This window comes from Leptinotarsa decemlineata, unplaced genomic scaffold, assembly GCF_025532065.1.
Source record: "Leptinotarsa decemlineata unplaced genomic scaffold, Ldec_3_MD MMD2_P_RNA_scaffold_4, whole genome shotgun sequence".
NCBI lineage: Eukaryota > Metazoa > Arthropoda > Insecta > Coleoptera > Chrysomelidae > Leptinotarsa > Leptinotarsa decemlineata.
Genome location: NW_027412531.1, coordinates 1,359,322 through 1,380,164, shown reverse-complemented (window position 1 = coordinate 1,380,164; position 20,843 = coordinate 1,359,322). Strand labels below are relative to the sequence as shown.

General features: G+C 35.8%; 1 protein-coding gene across 5 annotated transcripts in view; it reads right to left on the bottom strand.

Annotated features, from left to right (window-relative positions):
* Positions 1-20,843, bottom strand: part of LOC111514735 (adenylate cyclase type 2) — a 77,365-nt gene that overhangs the window by 41,136 nt on the left and 15,386 nt on the right. For 4 of the 5 annotated variants that reach the window (XM_074186642.1, XM_074186643.1, XM_074186644.1 and 1 more), the window contains exons 5-10: positions 18,092-18,241; positions 15,214-15,332; positions 10,489-10,633; positions 9,276-9,415; positions 2,834-2,983; positions 2,024-2,150 (exon numbers count right to left, since the gene is read on the bottom strand). In XM_074186642.1, coding sequence (XP_074042743.1) covers positions 2,024-2,150; positions 2,834-2,983; positions 9,276-9,415; positions 10,489-10,633; positions 15,214-15,332; positions 18,092-18,241 — 831 coding nt within the window. The remainder of the gene's footprint in view (positions 1-2,023; positions 2,151-2,833; positions 2,984-9,275; positions 9,416-10,488; positions 10,634-15,213; positions 15,333-18,091; positions 18,242-20,843) is intronic. The other variant, XM_074186645.1, reaches the window with a different exon arrangement.

Below are 20,843 nucleotides of genomic sequence, written 5' to 3'. Positions count from 1 at the left end.
CAATCAAATAGTATATTTACCTCAGCATTGTCTTTTTTCACTCTTGAGTCTCTGGAATCTACGTGCTGCTCGGTCGACCCCAAGGAGATATTACAGAACTTCTCCATTTTCTCACAAATAGTATTTGTGGCGTACCTAGCATATACCCATTTATACATAACACTTTATTTCGTACTTCGACCACGAGATACTCCTCCTTCGGTTTTCATGGATTTCATGAGACTTTGTTCATCATCTATATATGGCGCGTTTTCGACCGGAGGCACCGTTGACCTGAAGTGATCCTGTGACCGCATGCTCTCCGTTCTCTATCTCGAAAACGGTTCACCGTATGAAAAATTTTTTCAAACAAAATTTGTAGAGAATTTGGTATCCTACAATATTGATGATGAATACAAATAGCAAAAAACCACACAGGAAATGAGATATTTCCAAAAAAAAAAGCGTAAAAAACTGAATTTTGTAACTTTTGACCTTGAAATTTAATAGTTGCCTATACCCCACTATATGTAGATTTTCAGACAACTTTAAGCGTATCAATATACAAGTATTTAAAGACTTACAGCTGGGTATTTCGAATTCCGAGATTCTTACCTAATTCAAGCTTGTAGATCCTAAGGATGTTCTCCTTCCCCCATTACATATTAAGTTGAGACTAATGAAAAACTTTGTGAAGGCCATGGACCAGGAAGGACAAGCTTTCAAGTACTTGAGAGCAAAGTTTCCCAGGTTGAGTGATGCTAAAGTCAAGGAAGGCATCTTTATTGGGCCTCATATCCGTGAAATCGTAAATGATCCTGCTTTTGACATGATTTCAACAGGAAATGAAAAAAGAGCCTGGGAAGCCTTTAAGGGGGTTGTTCATGGGTTTTTAGGTAACAAAAGAGATGATAACTTCACAGCATTGGTTAAAGAGCTTCTTCAAGCTTACCACCAACTTGGATGCAACATGTCCTTAAAAATTCATTTTCTTCACTCTCATCTTAATTTCTTCCCACAAAAATGTGGAGCTGTGAGTGACGAACATGGAGAAAGATTCCATCAAGACATTGCCTTGATGGAACAGAGATATCAGAGCCGTTGGAATGAAGCAATGCTTGCAGACTACTGCTGGTCTGTGTGTAGGGATGCTCCAGAAGTGTTTTATAAAAGACAAGCTAAACGACAGCGATCTTACAATGAATCGGATGGACTTAATTGAAATTTGGTGGATCAAACTTCTTTTATTTGTCAAAACACTAAGAATAATGTTTTTTTTTATTAATTTTGTACTTAAAATATTCTAAAAGAAACATAACAATATTGTTTTATGTACTTTCACTTTTCACGTATAGTATAACTACTCTTTAAGATTGAGTACTGTGTATCTCAAAAACCAGAGCTAATAAAAATTTTTCATTGATATTTTCGTTTTTATCACCCCAAAATTAGTAGAAATTGACTAATTTAGTGTAGGAAACATTCAAAAAATATTTTTTTGTTGTGTTGTGTTATTGGAGTAATAATCCTCCTCGTGCTCGTCATTGAGCACGCTGGAAATAATTTTATATTTTTTTTAACAAAATATTAATATGTTAAACCCAAAAAGGCATTTATTGTAATGTTCATGTTCAAGACTACTCAGAATAGTGTTGTACTGAGGTTTTGTTTGAAGTTCAACTTCAAACAAATTTCAAGACTATTACTTACTTGCAGGTATCGCACTGATGATGGCGTAAAAGCCGAAAGCGAACCGAATCGAAAGCCGAAAACAAATACATTATTTACACGAAATACGACTCCATTCCTGATTTGAGTATTATTTCAACTTTGTATGAAATAATTTGAATCTAATAGTATTGGATGCGTGTTGAAGTACTTTTTCAACTCCTTAACTCACGTTACATTTGTTCAGTATGTTTTCCTATTCTATGAGACGGAAGGTTATACATATTTTAATACATCACCAATCAGGAGTATTATAAACCAAGCAAAACCATCAGACTTATACTACATACCAGAAAACTTTGGGATGAAAACTCACCGGTGATATGAGATAAGTTTGGATGCCTCTTTCTTTGAAAATAGGTACATTCTCTCCTTTATCTGTTGACACAATGTTATATTCCTTCTTTAATAAGTTTTTAGTTGTATCAGTTATATGTACTTTCCTAAAATTAAAAAAACATCATAATTCCAATAGGACATTCTGTTTACTTTTGCTCGGTTGTTTTGAAATTTAAATTATCCTGAAAGGAAGTAAAATGATCTTGAAGAATCATAATTCCAACAATACACTCAATGACTCGAAAATGCACTGACCAATTGAAACTCTATCAGTCCCTTATGTCGATATGCTGTTCCAACATGCATTTTGATATATATGAATGTTTCATTCTGTTGTTTTTGTTACAGAAAGTCTTCAGTTTTCTGAAAAGTCAGATAGTATCTCGTTTGTTATCTGATTGGCGCAGTCGGTATGAATTGTGTACGCAAATTCTTGACAGGGCCAGCTCCTATGCATTTGAGACAACTACTTATTTTTTGTCAGCATGTTTTGTTTTTGAGGTCGCAGCTTGAATCCGACGAATTTCTGATTCACAATGGGTAAATTATCACCTCAGCACCCATATGATAATGAATTAATACCAGGGCTTTCTCACACTGGAATTATGAATTTTCAGTTGATTGGAGTTTTACGAATGTAAAACGTCACTTTCTTCACCACTTGTGAAGAAAAATATTTCGAATCGAAGAGAAATCGTGTTTACCAGTTGGGGGCCATTTTTGTGGAAGTCAGAGGAATTTCAAGATGGTAAATTTTCGAAGAAAATGTTTGAGTATTATTTCTTACCCAGGACAGCCTTCACTTTCCATTTTATTAGCGATATCAACATCTTTCGACCATATGTCGAACTGATATTTCACAGAACCCATTATTCCACTTATGATTCTGCCACTGTGAACACCAATTCTCATGTTAATATCCAGGTTTCTCTGTTTCCTGTGAAAAAATATATGAATGTCAGAAATATTAGGGTTTTATTAGAGATGGAAGCGTAATCGAAACGATACATATTTTGTTTCATTATCAAAACGACGATGAAGAAATGATATAGCTATTTATGATATGAGTGTTGAAAGTAAGGTTTTATATTGTGGGTGAATTTCACGAAAAAATAAAACTTACTTTTGACACAAATATCATACAAAGATTTTTGTATAACTGTCCTGTTTTCATAAAAAAAAAGATACATCTATTATTTCTATTATAAATCATTTTGACATCCCTTGTCAGTTAATTAATTTCATGTCATCGCATTTGCTGTGAAGTAGCCGTGTCAGGTGACGCTGAATCACCTGGTTAACAAAAAACAGTATTGTTCACAGCTTATGCGTTTTATTTGAAGTCACATTCAAAGTTTTTGCTGGTGTTTAATGTCTTGCATGATGAAAAAATGCAAATTGTTTACGGGAAGCCTCCAGGCAGATGAACGAAGAAGTTTAATAACTACTGAGTTTGACCAGGTTTGTCCAACTATCAAAACTTTTTAAAAAATCATCCATTTGAATATTCAAAGTATAACCAACAAACTCGATGTACTTGATGCGTTTTTGGCTGAACATAAACCCGATTTTGTACTTTTATCTGAACACTGGCAAACTCTTGAGAACATTAAAAATATTAGAATTAACGGCTGTGATATAGTAGGTAATTTTTGCCGGAGAAAAAAGTGCCATGGAGGTGTGGCTATATTTTCCCATAGTAAACACTCCAACTTGTGTGAAGAGTTCTTACAATATTTATCATTTTTCACTGACCACTTTTCTTGAAGATACTTTCGTGTTTGATCAAATGGACCCCACATTCAGGTCTAAATACTTTTAGTATTTCTAATAATTTCTACAGGGTGTTCCTTAAACACATGCTAATATTCTAGGAGGTAATTCTTAGACCCATTTTAAGGAAAAAACGTCCTATGGACGTATGTCCTAAACGCCTTAACTTTTGAGATACAGGGTGGCAAAGTTTTCAACAATAATCAGTTTTTTAATAATAACTCAGACAATTTTGTAGACATCTTTGGCATATTTGGTACATATGTTCCATGCCTCAAGGCGCATTTTCTGATGTACAATTTTCTTAATTTTCTCTGTCAGTGGCGTACGTACGAGTTTTAAAATGTATATTTTTGGCGCCGCTGCTTTATCTTGAATTAAAAATTATTTTTAAAATCTCCATACATTTTTGAGCACATTTAATTTGTTGGGTTTTCTTTGTCCGACGCATGGTTTTCGCTCAAAAAATTAAAAATCGCTTTACTTAAGGATAAATTCCTTAAAAATCTGATGCGGTATCGTGCATCGACTGAAAGCAAACTAAGAGATCAGATTTGTTGCAAAATAATTGAGAATCTAAAAGGTATTTGTTTGTTGTCAGATGCACTGTTCTCAATTAAAATTACGTCATAACGCAGCACCGCTTAATAATTTTTGAAAACATAAATTCAGTTATCCTGGAATAAATGACGTGTAGCAGAATTTATTTACTGCACCTCTTGGAAATATGGAGTTTGTCGATATGTGATTTCTTTTAAAGATTAAAAGCAGAAAAAACAGCGTAGCAATAAAAAACGAATTCTCTGTATGTACAAACGTCAGTAGCTAATATTGATGTTGGTTTAAAGTAAGGTGTTGGTGTTAAAAACTGTCACAGCGCGTTTTGATTGATTTTGAAATGTTATTGAAGTTATTTTGGTAGTCCGCTGTTTTTCTGAATATCAGTAAATATGGTAAATTATACGAATGCGGAAATGGCGCAAATGCATTACGTATATGGCCTTGCTGATGGTACTGTAACAGAAGCCAGGCGCATTTATCAGGAAAGATATCCTGATAAATGCGTGAGTACGAGGAAGATCGCTAGAACTCTGGATATTTGTCATCAACTTGTTTGGCGTATTTTGATTGATTTTTTTGTTATACCCATACCATATTTCAAGAGAGCAGGCATTACTCCCCAGAGATTTTCCACAGCGTGTGAACTTCAGTCAGTGGTATCTACAAAGTATTGCACTAAATCCGCAGTTTGAGACACACATTTTGTTCACAGACGAAGCAAATTTTTCTCGGAATGCCATTCTAAATTTCCATAACGATAATGTGTGGACTGAAGAAAATCCCCATGCAATAACCGAAACCCATTTCCAACACCAATTTTCGGTTAATGTATGGGCAGGAATTATAGGAGATCATCTAATAGGCCCATTTTTTCTACCAGGACGCCTTGATAGTCGTTCTTATTTACACTTTCTCGAAGAAGACTTACCTGGGTTATTGGAAGATGTGCCACTTGCGTTAAGGAATCGAATATGGTACATGCACGATGGCGCCCCTGCTCATTTCAGTGTAGTTGTCCGAAACCATTCAAATACAGTTTATCCTAATCGTTGGATAGGTCGCGGAGGACCTCAGCAATGGCCAGCGATATCCCCCGATCTCAACAGTTTAGATTTTTTTTATGGGGTCACCTTAAAACTCTTGTGTATGTATAAAACTCCCGTTAATACTTTAGAAGATTTAAGAGAGCGAATAGTTGCCTCGTGTGAAACTATACGAAATACGCCGGGAATATTTGAACGGGTGCCTAATTCCATGCGTAGAAGGGCAGAAGCATGCGTACTAAGTGCAGGTGGCCTCTTCCAACAATTTTCATAATCAGTTTTGGTATTATTACTAATTAACAAATTTGTGCTATTCGTTTAGACTTACTGTCACAAAATAAAATAAAACTCGTTTTTTGTGAAAAATTTATTTTTTTGCAGATTATGTTTTCAAATATTATTAGGGAATTGGTAATGCGTTATGAAGCAATTTTCAGACTCTCATTCATTTTAGAATTGATCTAATTTCTTAATTTGCTTTCTGTCGATTTTTTTTTAACTAATTACAGATCTATCTCGTAAACAAAGTTCCGAGCGGAAAGGAACATTTCATGTAGCATTACTCTAACAATTGAATACGAATTGTTGTAAACCATCCTCCGAAAACAAATAACTCCGGCCGCCGCTGATCATCGTAAATCAATTGTGACCAAGGTTTCGCTCAACTCGACTGGTTCTATGCGAGTGTTCTAGTTTTCGCGTTGCTTCGAAATACTTCCAGCGACTTTCCATTTGGCTTCGAGAACAAGTATATCGGCATTCCCAGCCTTCAATAGCATATATAAATACCAACCACTAGCATATCGGAAAGTCTAGTAGACAGTGCTTTGCGAAGTGTTTTAATGAGGCGGAATATTAGTTTGAAGTTTCAGTTGAAGTGTTTGGTTGTGTTGTCAGTGTAACAGTGAAATAAAGTTGGGTTTGATTGTTCAGTGTAGTCCATTATTGGCAAACCCACGGGATATACAGTTACTATCTCTCTAAGATACAGTCTTTAGACATATTTTTATCTCTGTTGATAAACAATTATTTTGAAACGCCATCGAGGTGTCAATTGAAAGAGGTATATTTTCAGGAGAGAATAATTTGTAGGAGAAAAAGGGGGGGTTCTATCCCCTCTGTTATGGAACCTTGTAATGGACGAGCTACTATGTCTCCTGGACCGTAATGGGTATAAAGCACTGGGCTATGCAGACGACTTAGTCATATTAGTCCAGGATAAATACAATAATGTAGTGAAGGGATGCATGCAGCAGGCACTGAATATTATAACAAGATGGAACGAAGAAGAAGGGCTCAACATAAGCCCATCCAAATCGATCATAGTAACATTCACCAAGAGGACTGAAACGGAGGGTATCGGACCTCTCAAACTTCGAGGTGAAGAAATACAAGAAATACAATACAATACAAGGTTAAATATCTGGGAGTAATCCTAGATTCCAAACTGACCTGAAACCAACACGTGGACAGGATAAAGAGGTAGCAAGCGGAGGTAGCGGAGGTAGCAGTGATGCTGGTCAGACGCACCTATGAAAAAACATAGGAGTTAAAAGCAGACATGGTACATTGGCTATACACGATGGTGGTTAAACCCATGATAACATACGCATTTGTGTCTGGTGGCCTAAGATGAAGCAGGCGACCGCCATCAACAAATTAGGCACGATGCAAAGACTTGCATGTTTGGGAATGACGGCAGCAATGAGAACTACCCCAACAGCTGCATTGGAGACTCTCCTGAACGTACCTCCTTTACACTTTGTGATAGTGGGGGAGGCCAGGATGGGCCAATTCAGACTGGAAAACTCACTGAACTACGAAAGATCGGACCGAACAGAAATCTCGAGCCAAGTGGAGAAGCACATATTGAATATGTCCACAGACCACATGACATCAAAGTACACCTTCAACACAAACTTCACGGTCAAAATCATAGGCTGGGAAGAGTGGAAAACCATTAGTCATCCCGAAAACATGTTTGGAAAAAACACCTGGTATACAGATGGATCGGAAACCAAACATGGAACGGGAGCGGGAATATAGCGAGCGGATAGAAATTTAAACTACAACTATCCGCTAGGACTATACACATCCGTCTTCCAGGCAGATGTGTATGCTATCTTGCAGTGTGCAAGGCTTATCAAATTGAGACCTCAAAGAAATGAGCGGATCAATATTTTTACAGACAGCAAGAGAGGGGCTCTGACAAACCCGAAGATGACATCAAAACTGGCCTGGGAATGCCATGAAGAACTGAATGAACTTGCAAACAGGAACAAATCAACTCTGTACTGGGTGCCAGAGCATTTAGGAATCACAGGTATTCATAAAGCTAATGAATGCGCTAGAAGCGGATCATTAACTCCATATATAGATCCTGAACCAGCTCTGGGGGTACCAAAAACATTGATACGAAACCAGATTAGAACATGGACCATTAAGAAGCACACAGAGTACTGGACAAAAGTACCTGGCAACAAACACAGTAGAACTTTCATTAGGGAACCGTCCGACAAAAGAACCGACGAACTACTTCAATATAGTAGGTACCGGCTCAGAATAATAATTAAAGGGTTACTAACCGGTCATTGTCCGCTTAGAGGACACCTGAATAAAATGGGGCTGTACAATGGAGGCCTCAGCTGCAGATTATGCAACGAAGAGATAGAAGCAGCTCTAAACATCTTATGCGAATGTGAGGCACTGAATCACAGGAGGCAGGCAATATATGGACGTACAAAATTACGTCCAGAAGAAAATGACGAACATCCAACACGGAACCAGTACAAACTAGTACAGGGAACGAGACTGATGGAATGGGTGTCATGAGAAGATGGGAGAATAAACGCAATAAGCTCAAGGGGCTGCAGTGTTTTCTGGAGACTTGGACAAAATGGACAAGTCAGACAGCTCCCAAGGTACAAAAAAAACTCATTTGCAAAGAAGTCAGCAGCATCATTGCCTTCTGGACCAGTATGGCCAGGAATCCAGACCAGAGACAATCTGTACAGTCTTCCTATCGCGGAGAGTTGTTTTTGGCAATTTGCTATCAAGTTAGACGTTGCTCATTGGAGTCAGAGCATTCAACGCTCCTTGACCGTCCGAAAATATTTTTATTGACTTGTGAGTGTGGTTGGATTTATCCAATCTCTCCGCACACAATTTAATAGCGTAATTTTCCGCTTGAAATACAGTGGCATAGTTTCCTAGGCATGTTGATATCTCTGTCCTGGGTCTGTGACTGAAAACATGGGCACCAGAACTGAAATGTGTTTTTGATCCATCTGTGAACCAACAACTATCTGCTCTTAATATTTCCTTCTCCCGGAGGATCCAGTCCTCTCTACTCAGGAACAGTACTTTATGAGACAGTTCGTAGTTGACAGTTGGAGGCATAAAGTTAGAGGTAATTTCCAGAATGATATGACTTCCAATCTCAACCAATAGTCTCTTGCACTTCTGTTGTTCATTGATTTGATTTGTGCAAATGACAACGTGCACAAGTCTATATATATGCAGTCCATCTAGCCTCTCTCTCCAGAAAAATGGGGAGAGGAGGTAGTTCTAGATGGATTCTACCAATCTCTCCGCAGGTATTTGAATTAATCAGTTATTTCATTTTCACAGAAAATGTGGCAGATATCCAACATCATATGTGAGGTGTATAGAATGTGTAAGTGGTATCATATTTTTTTCATAAAGCCACTTCGATAATACTTAACCGTTACTTGTCAGTGTTTGCTGAGCGGTTACAAAACCTGAGATCATGGCGATCACTCAGTCATCAAGGTAACCAATGAAGTTTTGTCAAAATTCAGTAAAACAGTAACATGTTCCACTTATACTCACCTAATCTTGGCTATAGTTGATATCATCTCCAGTCCCAGATCCACACAAGCCTCTGCTGGATTTGGTGCCGCATCAGGTGGCAAACCAGCTACGCAGTAATAACAGTCTCCAAGAAATTTTATCCTGGTTACTTTCAGTTTCTGTAATAGAAGTATAATGTATCTTTTTCTCATAGCATGAGTAAATGTGTTGACAACATGAAAATCTTGAATGTAAGTAAGGTCTTTTTTTTCAGAATCATGATGATATTTATACTCATGTTTCATCTATTCGTTACATACTGCTTTAGTTAAATCCAACACGAACACTTCTCCCACACACCAGAGCTGCAACACTCTTCAAGATGTGCCTTTCACCAATCAAGTTGGCATCAGTAGGATTGTTGTGTAGATAAAGTATACTTTCAACTTTCATAGGAAGAGAAGTTGCAGTTATTGTGTGTGTTTGTTTCACGCCAAAGATTCAGTTCCACCATACATTCACTGAACTTGAAGTCATAAATGAATAGGTACAATTTTATTTTTATTGCAGTTCCGTATTAACTAGTCATTGTTTTATGAATCTCAATTCAATATTGTGCAATGTCGCCTGTGCGGAAGTGTGTGAATTCAACTGAGAGTTTCATTTATATTTGTGGCGAATATTTAAAGCAACAACATAATATTATGGAAAAACGTGTGCGTTTCGGGACGCAGTGATAACTGAAACTAATCTAAGTTCAATATTGAAGTTGTTTCGCATCGTGTTTGAGTAGAGCCTTGATGATGACAGCACGACCAGCTATCGAAAGCGCTCGTATATAATTAAATAGAAGTTACAAAGTTTCATATCCTTTTTGTAACTAATTTCATTCTGACAATCTGTGGTAATTTTGTTGTTTAAATCAAAATTACCCTTATATATGATTTCGTTTGTGATTATCAACATTGAAGAAGACTTTTCATAATTCAAGACACAAATATCAATTGATCATAATCAGTTGCTCTTGAATGATTCTTGTTCTCTATGAGACTTTTCGACTTTCTACAAAACAATGTGTGAGAATATCCTCAGTCATTTGACGTTAGGGCTTGAGTTTCTAAGAATTTTCAAACCATGGCTGAATTTAGTTATCCTCCAAACAAATAATTTTCCACAAGAAACATGATTTTTTTATATTTTTTTTTGTTTCGTATAAACATTATACAATGGTAACACAAATAAGTCCACTCACCACTGATGCATCGTCAAATGCTCCAAATAAGTCGTTGAGAGTTTCTAATAAACCCGTTATATCCAATTGTGTTGTCATTTCTGTATAATTTACGATGTCAGCAAAAAGTATTGACACATTTTCATGTTCATCTAGTAGCGAATTTCTGAAAATAACAGGAGAATCCAATGAGTGAATGCAGCATTTTTAAAACATTTTGTTAATTATTAACGAAATGAGGATCAGTCTGAAAATGTGTTGAGAAATAGGCTAACCTTCTTGAACAAACTTTTTGTAATATATTTTCTCATTTTTTCAGAATACACATGAAATTATACAGTTCCTCTCTTTGGATGATTCCCATATTTTTATATGAAAATGGAAAAATAGAAAGCCAAAACCACCCTTTTCCAACAATTATTCTATCCTGAAAATATACCCCTTTTCAATGTTGCATCATCATGAAAATATTGGAGACAGTTGAATATTCATTGTGTTGAACATAGTTAATGAATATTGCAAGCTTATTGTTTCATATGGGTTGAGAAATTGTTATCAAAACTAGCTGTAAAAATCGAAAGATATGAACACTCTTCTCGAAGAAAATTATTGAACTAATTGTGCGGAATAAAAAATTAATATCATTGTAACATATGCATAGGTGAAAAATTATAATTATAAAAATGAATATTTTTAAAAAAACCCACTTACAAGCGACAGTATCTGAACCACGAATCCAACCACCATCAATCAACTAAAAGAGGAAACATCAAGACTTTATTAGACCGTGCTTTCGGGTTCTATAATAAAAAGGACGGTCTCGAGAAGGAACCAGACATCATCAAAAATGATCTTCAACGTAATGGCTACTCCAAAGAGATGGTGGAACAGACTTTCGCTAAAAGCCAGCGAGAGCCTCGTGAGAAAGAGAAGCCGTCACAACCATTGCTTGCACTTCCCTACATCAGAGGATTATCGGAGAGGATAAGAAGAATTGGTTCCAATTACACATCAGAACCTGCTTCAGATCCGGTAACACTATCTGTAGCAGCCTCACGAATACAAGGCCACCAAACGCGGACTGCGATTCCAAGAATTGCATTCACCGGATATCCTGTGAGTGCGAAAAATCCTATGTCGGTGAAACTAAGAGGCCTTTGAAAGTCCGCATTGCTGAGCATAAGAAACACACAGTGAAAAGAAAGTACCAAATCAGGAATAGCAGAGCATGTTTGGACCCATCAACATAACATCGAGTGGTCCCAAACTGAGATTATACACAGGGAGGAACACTGGTTTGAGAGGAAATTCAGAGAAGCCGCATACATGTCGTCCAACAATGTATCCAGCCAAGGTAGCGTAGAGATACGCAACATATGGAAACCCATAATCAAGCGAAAAATGGACATTTCCCGCTAAACCGGTGAAGTAGAAAAAGGAAAGAGAGGATAAGTGAAAGTACCCGAATGACCCATGAATATTCATCTCTCGGAGGAATTACTCCAGTCATCACCTGAAGACGATTGTGGATATTAACAATCGAAACGTCGTGGAGTAACTTGGCTTGGAATCTCCTAATTTTTTTAAATTTCATTTCATTCCACTGTAATTTCATTTCAAGGTTTTTTGCCTGATATAATTGTTATTTTCAGCTATTCTTTTTCACTTCGATTTGTATCGGTTCTTTCGGGGTTTTTATATCATTTTATATAATATTAGACAATGCAAGTCCGAACTGAAGAAATGTTCATACTTGTCGATGCATGCAGACATGTTTATGCTTGTCCAATCCTTGATTTTTTCTGTAGCCTCATGGAACATGAAGTTATCTCAAGAAGACAGTAAATAGATGCAATTGCAACATTGAAAGAAATATCTCTGAACTGATTACAAAACTATTCATTGGCTCAGAAGCGAGAAGTAACTCAACCCTCACATGGTTATGAAATTTGAGGAATTGTTGGGATACATAGAGGTGTAACAACGGAAAAAAGAAGATAGTCAATGATAGTTCTGCTTTAACTTTCGGTGGTCTCGAACTCGCATACGGTTTTCTGATTGTGATTGGCAGGAGAGTGTCAGGTTGATGATTTGAACAATCGGGCGGATTGTGATTGGCGGGTGAAGTTACGTAATATGTTGGGTTGACAATTGAGAACAAATTGTGAGGTCCTGGGCAATAGACGTGGTGGATTGGAGCAATACCCATCAGCTGGTGGCTGGGCGCTGAACTTTGGTGAGTTGAGTCAAATTCAATATCTGAAAAAAAAATTTGAAATCTAGGACGATGCGTGGTGGATTGGGGTGAAACCAATCGGTTGGCAATGGCATTCATTTGGTGAACATATTGATAGCTCTTACGAGTCGAAGGTGTTTTTGTGGTCGTGGAAGCGTAGATTGTTGGCTCTTGTGAATTTATTTGTGAGAGATGAAGTGGCGTTTTCATTGAATAGGTTTACCACAGCCTGTCCGCTAAGGTGAATCCTAACATCCAGCACTTCAAATGTGAGGTGAGGGAAAAATGAATTTATTGACAAAGAGAAATTGGAGACTGTGAAATTCCGAAGAAGCACCAAGTTATATCCCCTTTAATAATTGTTCGATCGTAACGGGTGGCACTTCAAATAAAAGAGAGAGAGAGAAAAGATGAATTCATTGAGAGAGAAGAAATACTAAGACTGCAACATGCTATGAAGGCATTATTGGTATCACTGGTGTGAGTATTGAGATAGTCATATAGCGTGCCAGGGACGAGGAAACTTAGAAATATACAGTGTCAACATTAAAGTGCGCACCATATGGGAAACTTTTTTTTGAAAAGTTTCAATGAAGTTCAACTTCGGCACTTATTTGTGCTTTGAATTTAACTTGAAATGATGCGGCCAACTGCGACCCACTGACGTTCAGTGTTTGTCAACTTTATTTTTGAAAAAAAAATAAAAAAGTGCATTTCTAGATCGAATTTAACAAAAAGTTACTCGAAAAAGTTGTGTCTACGGCAATTTCATATCCAAAATATGCAAAATTTTATGCAACTAGGATGAAGTAAAAGTTTTGCTTATTTTTGACAGATATCCCCTTTATTTTAAAAAACAAGTTCGGTTAATTGTCATCAATTCATGTTACATAACAAACTCATCATGGATTTTAACTTTTCTGATACATTTTTACTTATACGGACAAAATTTTAACATGACTGGTGCAAAAGTTTCAATCACTTGGCTATTTTCTTAAATAAACCTTCGATTTCGAAAAAGCAGAGGCAACTAAAAAAATGCAAATAATTTAGATCGAACTAGCATCATTATTATAGAATAATATTATAGAAAATACAAATGGGTACAAAAAATTACTTATTGATCTAAATGAGGTTGTCAAACACTTATAGCCTACATTTCAGTATGTCGTCCTCCACGTTCAATACAAATTATGGTCCTTCTACTGACATCTGTAACTGCATTTTTTAATAAATCGGGGATTTATATTTGCACAGCACTCGCGAATGGTATTTTCCAGATGTTGTATGTCAGTAAATGGTCCACTTCGGTACACTTTTTGTTTCAGGTAACCCCACAAGAAAAAGTCTAAAGGCGTCAAGTCGGGTGATCTAGGTGGCCAATAATGTTCCCAGTTACGTCCAATAACTTTGCCTCTGAACATTTGTTGGAGGGACTGTTTCACAGCAACCGTGTGATGTATTGGTGCGCCAATTTAAAAGGTTGAGATAACCGACGGATGATAAATTTTCCCTAAAGAAAAATGGCCCAATTATTTGGTCGTTAGGTATCCCACACCATACATTAGATTTAAAGGAATACTGATCACCACATTCAACTGTGAAATTGGGATTTTCTTGGGCCCACCATCGGCAATTTTGAGAACTTACCGTTCCATTTGAAGAGAACGTTGCCTCATCTGTCCATAAAATTTCATACGGAAACTCTACATTTTCTTCTCTCTCTCCTTGAAACCAGAATGAAAACCCCAAACGGACATCAAAATCTCGTTCTTTTAATGTGTTAATAAATTTTGGCCTGTAAGGCCAAAATTAATTTTCAATAAAATTCAATTAAAATAAAAACACTTTCTCTCTTGTAATCGGTATTTTTTATAATATCGGTAATGCTCGTTTGCCCGTGTTCAATGATTTCTAAACAAATGTTAAGTTGGGCCTTCTCATCATATTTACTTGGAGTGTGCTTTTTCTTAAATTGATTTGCTACGGATCCTGTTTCTCTGAATTTCGACATTATCCTTGACACAGTAGTATGTTGAACATTTTTTCCTGGATGCCGTTCATTAAAAATGTTAGCTACTTGCCGGTATGGTGTATTCTCGCCACATATTAAAACTATTTCTATTCTTTCCTGAAGAGACAACATTATTTCAACAATAACTGTTAAAAATTTGACAAGTAAATCAACAACTTGACACCACCATAGCATGCATTTTGTTTGTCAAGACCTACTTAAAAATTTTATTCAACGTGATTAAGCATCACGATTATGAAAGAGTTTGTTTTTTTTTGGTTCAGATATTAGTTTTGTTCACGAAGATTTGGGATGAAAATATTTCAAAAATAAGGAAAACCTATGAAATATAAATCATTAGCAAAAAAAGTTAACTAATAACAAATTTTTTTTTATATTTGTGTACGATTGAGACTTCTCTTTTATGTCATTATCTAGGTAAAAATAATATGATTGATCGGTAAATAATAATGAACGAACGATAAATAATACTCACTGAAACGGATTCATCCTGAGTACTTTTCCATTTTTTAAATAATGTGTCGTGGCTTTTATATATTTTTCTTTCACTTTATCGATGATGTAATGTGGGAGGATGTTCTGCATAAGATTCTCCTGAAAACAATTGAGCAGAATTTTACGAGTAGTAATTCCAACAGAATTTTTGGAATAACATATACGTATTACATCAGAAAAAAATAATTAAGATGGGATTCAGAAATTCCAACTTAATTTTGTCTTCATTTCCCCTTTAACTAATTAAATCGAAGAAAACTGGGCCATAGTGAATAGTCTAAGAAATAAATCAAATTCAATTCCAGAACACGTCAATATAGATCCGAAAATACTCAATAATTTTTACTGTACAGTTGCTCAAAAACTAACGTCATCCCTTGTTCCTACTTCAAATCCTATGAAATATTTAAATAATGTAAAAATGCCCAACAACTTTCACTTTGAAGACACAAATTTATTAGAGCTGAAAGAAATCTTGCAAGAAAATAGGAACAAAAATGCAACGGGCATTGATGAAATTCCGGTAAAAATGAATCCTTTTCCCTTGGAAATTTCCTTCCTTGTCTAAAAACAGCTCGTGTAATTCCTATTTTCAAAGGTGGCAATGCAGAAGATCCAAATAACTTCAGACCTTTCTCCATGATCTCAAAAATCATAGAAAGAATGGTCAAAAAAAAGGTATTAGCTATTCTTTTGATTGTGTAAATCATGAACTTCTTTTGCAAAAGTTAAACTACTATGGCTTTATAGAATTGTGCAATGACTAGTTCAGGTCTTACTTAAGTGTTAGAAACAGTTAGTAAGATCACACGAAAAACTATCACACACAAAGGACATCTTATGGGGCGTTCCAGAAGGATCAGTACTGGGCCCGATTATTTTCCTTATTTATATGAATGACCTTGTTACTCTCTCAATTCAAGGAATTTTCACGATCTTCGCGGATGACACCACGCTCCTTTGGCATGGAAAAAATAATTCTAATATGAAAGAAACTATCTCTAGTGATTTATAAGTTGTGAAAAAATGGTGTGACGCAAACTACTTGTGCTTTAATATTGAGAAAACATACCTACATACCTTCAGCTGTAATATTAACAATTTATACTTGAATGGACAAATTCTTGAGAATAAAAAGCAATCCAAATTCTTGGGAATCTTCATGGATAACAAATTAAAATTCGATCAACATATTTCAGCGTTGAATAAAAAATGGGCATCAGGATGTTATGCACTTCGAATAGTTTCAAACGAACTGAGTTCATCCACAACAAAAATGGTATATTATTCTCTGATTGAGTCCCACCTGAGATATGGTGTTGCCTTCTGGGGATTTTGCAGTCAACAACTTTTTCATTCAGTGTTTGTTTTGCAAAAGCGAGCGGTTAAATACTTATGCAAGGTGGGAGTGCGTGAGTCATACAGACCATTATTTTTGGGAGAAAAAACTTTCACTGTTACTTGTATTTTCATATTTGAAACTGTTTGCCTGATTTACAAAAAACATGACATGGTTGGAATTCCGGAACATACAAATTACAAAACCCGGCAAGTAACTGAAAATAAAATACATCTTCCTATTCCAAAAACAAGCCAGACAAAGTATTTTTTTATATATGAAAGTAAAAAGCCGTATAATCACATACCTTACAAAATTAGGAATGAAAAAAACTATGAAAAGTTCAGAAATCTTGTAAAAAATGCCTTTGCAACTAAAGCGTACTACAATGTTGATGAATATTACAATGGAACTTTGCTGTGATTTCATATAGGTGTTTTTTCATTGTTTATTTTGACACCTATACTACAAATTATATTTTATATTGGGATATACTTCATTTTATTGTCATGACATGTGAATTTATGTTCAAATTGTTTATATTTGTTATTTATATCTTTTGAAAGGAAGTATACAAACTATTCTGTCTACAATTTGTTTCCTTTGTTTCCTATTGTTATACTTTATCTATTAGATATGTGAACTTAGTTTTGCTCAAATTGTATTTTCTTGGACAATAGTATATGTTTATCTATCTATCTAAATCATTTCAATAACTAAATAATAAAACAGCGATCTTACCACAGAATTTTGAAGACATTCAAGAATATTTCAAAACACAAACCTCTCAATAAATGATCAGTAAAATCATAATTATATCATATATAATGAAAGTATCTTACAAATGAACCTTTATCAGAGCAGGGCCTCTCACGAAGTCTCTTTTAGATTTTTTTCTAGGAATTCGTGGAATCTGAAGTATAAGTTATAGTTTATATGAAGTCAATTCGAATACCATAAAAATAAATAGTTACCGAACGTCGGCAGTTTCTTTGTATGGCATGGCCGGCGTGATATTGATACAAGGTCTAATTATAATTTTTATATGAGAGGTTTCATATGATATCAACTAGTGAATTCATCAGACCCGGTACATTAGTCTTTTATTCAGCTGTTCGGATTGACTTGGTATGTATATTATTAGGAAATATTGGTTTTTGTGAAAGAAAGGTTCGAGGTGTACTTAGTTGAATCTCGAAACGATGAGCGACTACAGTCCATCGTATATTTCTCTTGGTGAAATCAAATCTGTAGAAGAGAGACAAATTCCCAACCTTTTTTCGATGTTCCAGGCTATCAAGGTTGCAAGGGATGTTCGCGTCTCGAATCAGGCGGATGGCTCGTTTCTGAATGGAATTCAGTAGCTTTTAGGTATGGTTAGGGGCAAAGTTCCATACATGAGAACAATACTCCAAAGAAGGTCTGAGTTGAGCTTCATGAAGCGCAAATGGATATTCAGGTAACTACACACAATGGTTCAAAAACATGATTTCGAAAGCCAACAATGAAATGAACTTACCACTTGTTGTTTTTCATGCTTGAGTTGATGAGTAGACATTATGTAATCTCGCCTATCCAAAAAACTGTGCCTGACCACAATTTCGTTCATGTTCCTGTAATATATCCCCAATACATTCATGAATGATAGGAAAATGATATCTGACATCAACTGAAATAACAATAATAATATTCAAAATTATATCAAAAATATATCGAAATCAATATAAGAGGATCATCTAATGAATTTTTTATTCGATTGTGTTACAGATATGGAAAAGAATTTGAATAAACCACACTTCTTATAAACGGTTCACATATTTCCGATAAAGAAGAAAAAAACATGAATAAACGTGAAGATATCGAAAATGTGAATTCTATCTATACATATATCATCTTCAAGCAAGAACTTCGAAACCACTGTGTGATTTCTGTTAATGAGGTTGCAGTCAATTTTGAGGATGCCAGGAAGTAATATAAAACTTTTGGGTGTTACGTCAAGCTTTCGGAAATGTTTATTTCCTTCTTCAGGTATGAGTCGGTGTGTCCATATATCGAAGTGACCGATATCCCATTTCTGTTGTCAGCTATTTATCTCATTTTCTTTGGCAATTCTTTTGGAAATGCCTGCATATCGCTCTTTCTCTTCGATGATTTGGAGCTCTATTGGTAGAATTACAGTCATAATACATGCGTCTTCTGCAGATATAGTTCTATTTGCACTAAATGTTTCATGATACACTGTTTGGAACGTTTGGTGTAGTAATGAATATTGCTGAGTTTTTTTCCAACACCAAATCGTTATTTTTAACACTTCGACACGTGTTTCAATCACCAAGTGATCATCTTCAAAGAGGAATCCACAAACCGGGAAAATCAATGCGCCTCATCGTGTCAGCTATTGGAGCTCCTACCTACCAAATAGCAAAGTGGCTCACTAAGGAATTTGAAACCTTGTCCATTGCGGAACCAAGTTTTAGTACGAAAAACTCTTTAGAGTTCATACAACATACAAGAAACGTGGTTGTGCAAGAAGGTGAGATTTTGGTTTCTTCTGATGTTAGTTCCATGTTAAATTATGGAAGACCTGAAAAATCAGCAGTCGCCTATCATATTTTGCAACAAAACCATTCCATAGACTTCAGTTCATTAAGATTAGTTAGACAAGTTTACAACAACAGGCAACTAGATGCCTATGAGAGTGTAAAAATAAGTAAACACAATAACATTATGAATAACGATGACGGACCTATACCAAAGAGCATACTATACCGGGTGTCAACGAATCTATTAGACAAGTCATAACTTCTAGACTATTAGGTGTATCAAAACGAGATTTGGTACAGATAAATGGTATATGGAGAGGAGAGTTTTCACATATTTTTCACTTTCCGGTCACTTCCGGTTTCAGCGGAAATGGCTCCGGTTCTGAATTTTTAAATGGAACACCCTGTATATTGTAACATTTTTGGATTTCTGAGACAATTCTGGATCAGAAACTGACATTTCCGGAAGTTTTTCAGCCTACTTGATTTGTTCAGAGTCACTTTTAAAATTGCATCTAGGTGGCCATGATCGGACGTAAACTAATCTATGGACCTCAGGTGATATCAGAAAATTGCAATAGCGGAGTTTTAGTGACTAGTGTGTTGAATATGAATGAGACAAGTTTACAAAATAACATTTTCGTGTCTAACTATTATTTTTCAAATGGCGACCATTTTTTGACAAGCACTTTCCGAAAAAAGGATTTTTTGACAAATCTAACGATACTAATTTATTTGCGATTGGATTACAAATAAGAACATAAATTAAATATTACTGAGGAAAATACTCGATACAAATTCATTTATTTTTGTCAAGGGTGCCATGGATAGGAATGATGCATAATATTTTGCGGTTATTTCCATCAAGTCCACTTTGGAGAACAAAACGCTCACCTAGATTATGACAGTGACATAAGCTTTATGAGTAGAAAGTAGAAGTTTGTCTTGATTTTCGTTAATTTTAGTTTAATTTTTCGTCGAAATAATGTATACTCAAAGTGAAAAAGTGGATATGTTGTTATTGTTTGGAGAATGCCACAGAAATTCAAGGAAAGCTGCTGAGTTGTATGCTCAGAGATATCCCAATCGGCAACACCCATCTCATCAGTATTTTCCCTATGTTGAGAGTCGTTTTAGGCAAGAGGGAAATCGAGACGCAGAACAGAGGTTTGTCATAAATGAGGAGACTGAGATTAACGTTCTTGCTATGGTAGAAGTTGACAAAACGGTTTCTTTAAGATAAATTAGTAGAGAAATGCAGATAAGTCACGAATCAGCAAGAAAAATACTGAAAAAGCACGGATATCGAGCATTTAAATATCAGTTACATCAACATTTGTATGCTGACGACGGCAATAGAAGAGTAGTATTTTGTGATTGGTTGCTTCAAAATCATAGAGTTAACCCAAATTTTATCAACTTCATTCTATTTTCCGACGAATCACGGTTTACAAATAATGGCATGTTTAATAAGCAGAATTGTCGGTACTGGGCCCAACAAAATCACAATGCAATGAGAGAGGGCAATTTTCAAGAAAGGTTTGGCGTCAATGTCTGGGCTGGTATCGTTGGAAACAGAATAATTGGTCCAATATTGTTTCAAGGTCAGTTAACAGGGGTTAGATACTTGGGTTTTCTTCAAAATGAAATCGAGGATCATCTTAATGATATGCCTTTAGAAGTTTTACGGCAAATTTACTTCCAGCAAGATGGAGCACCACCCTATAA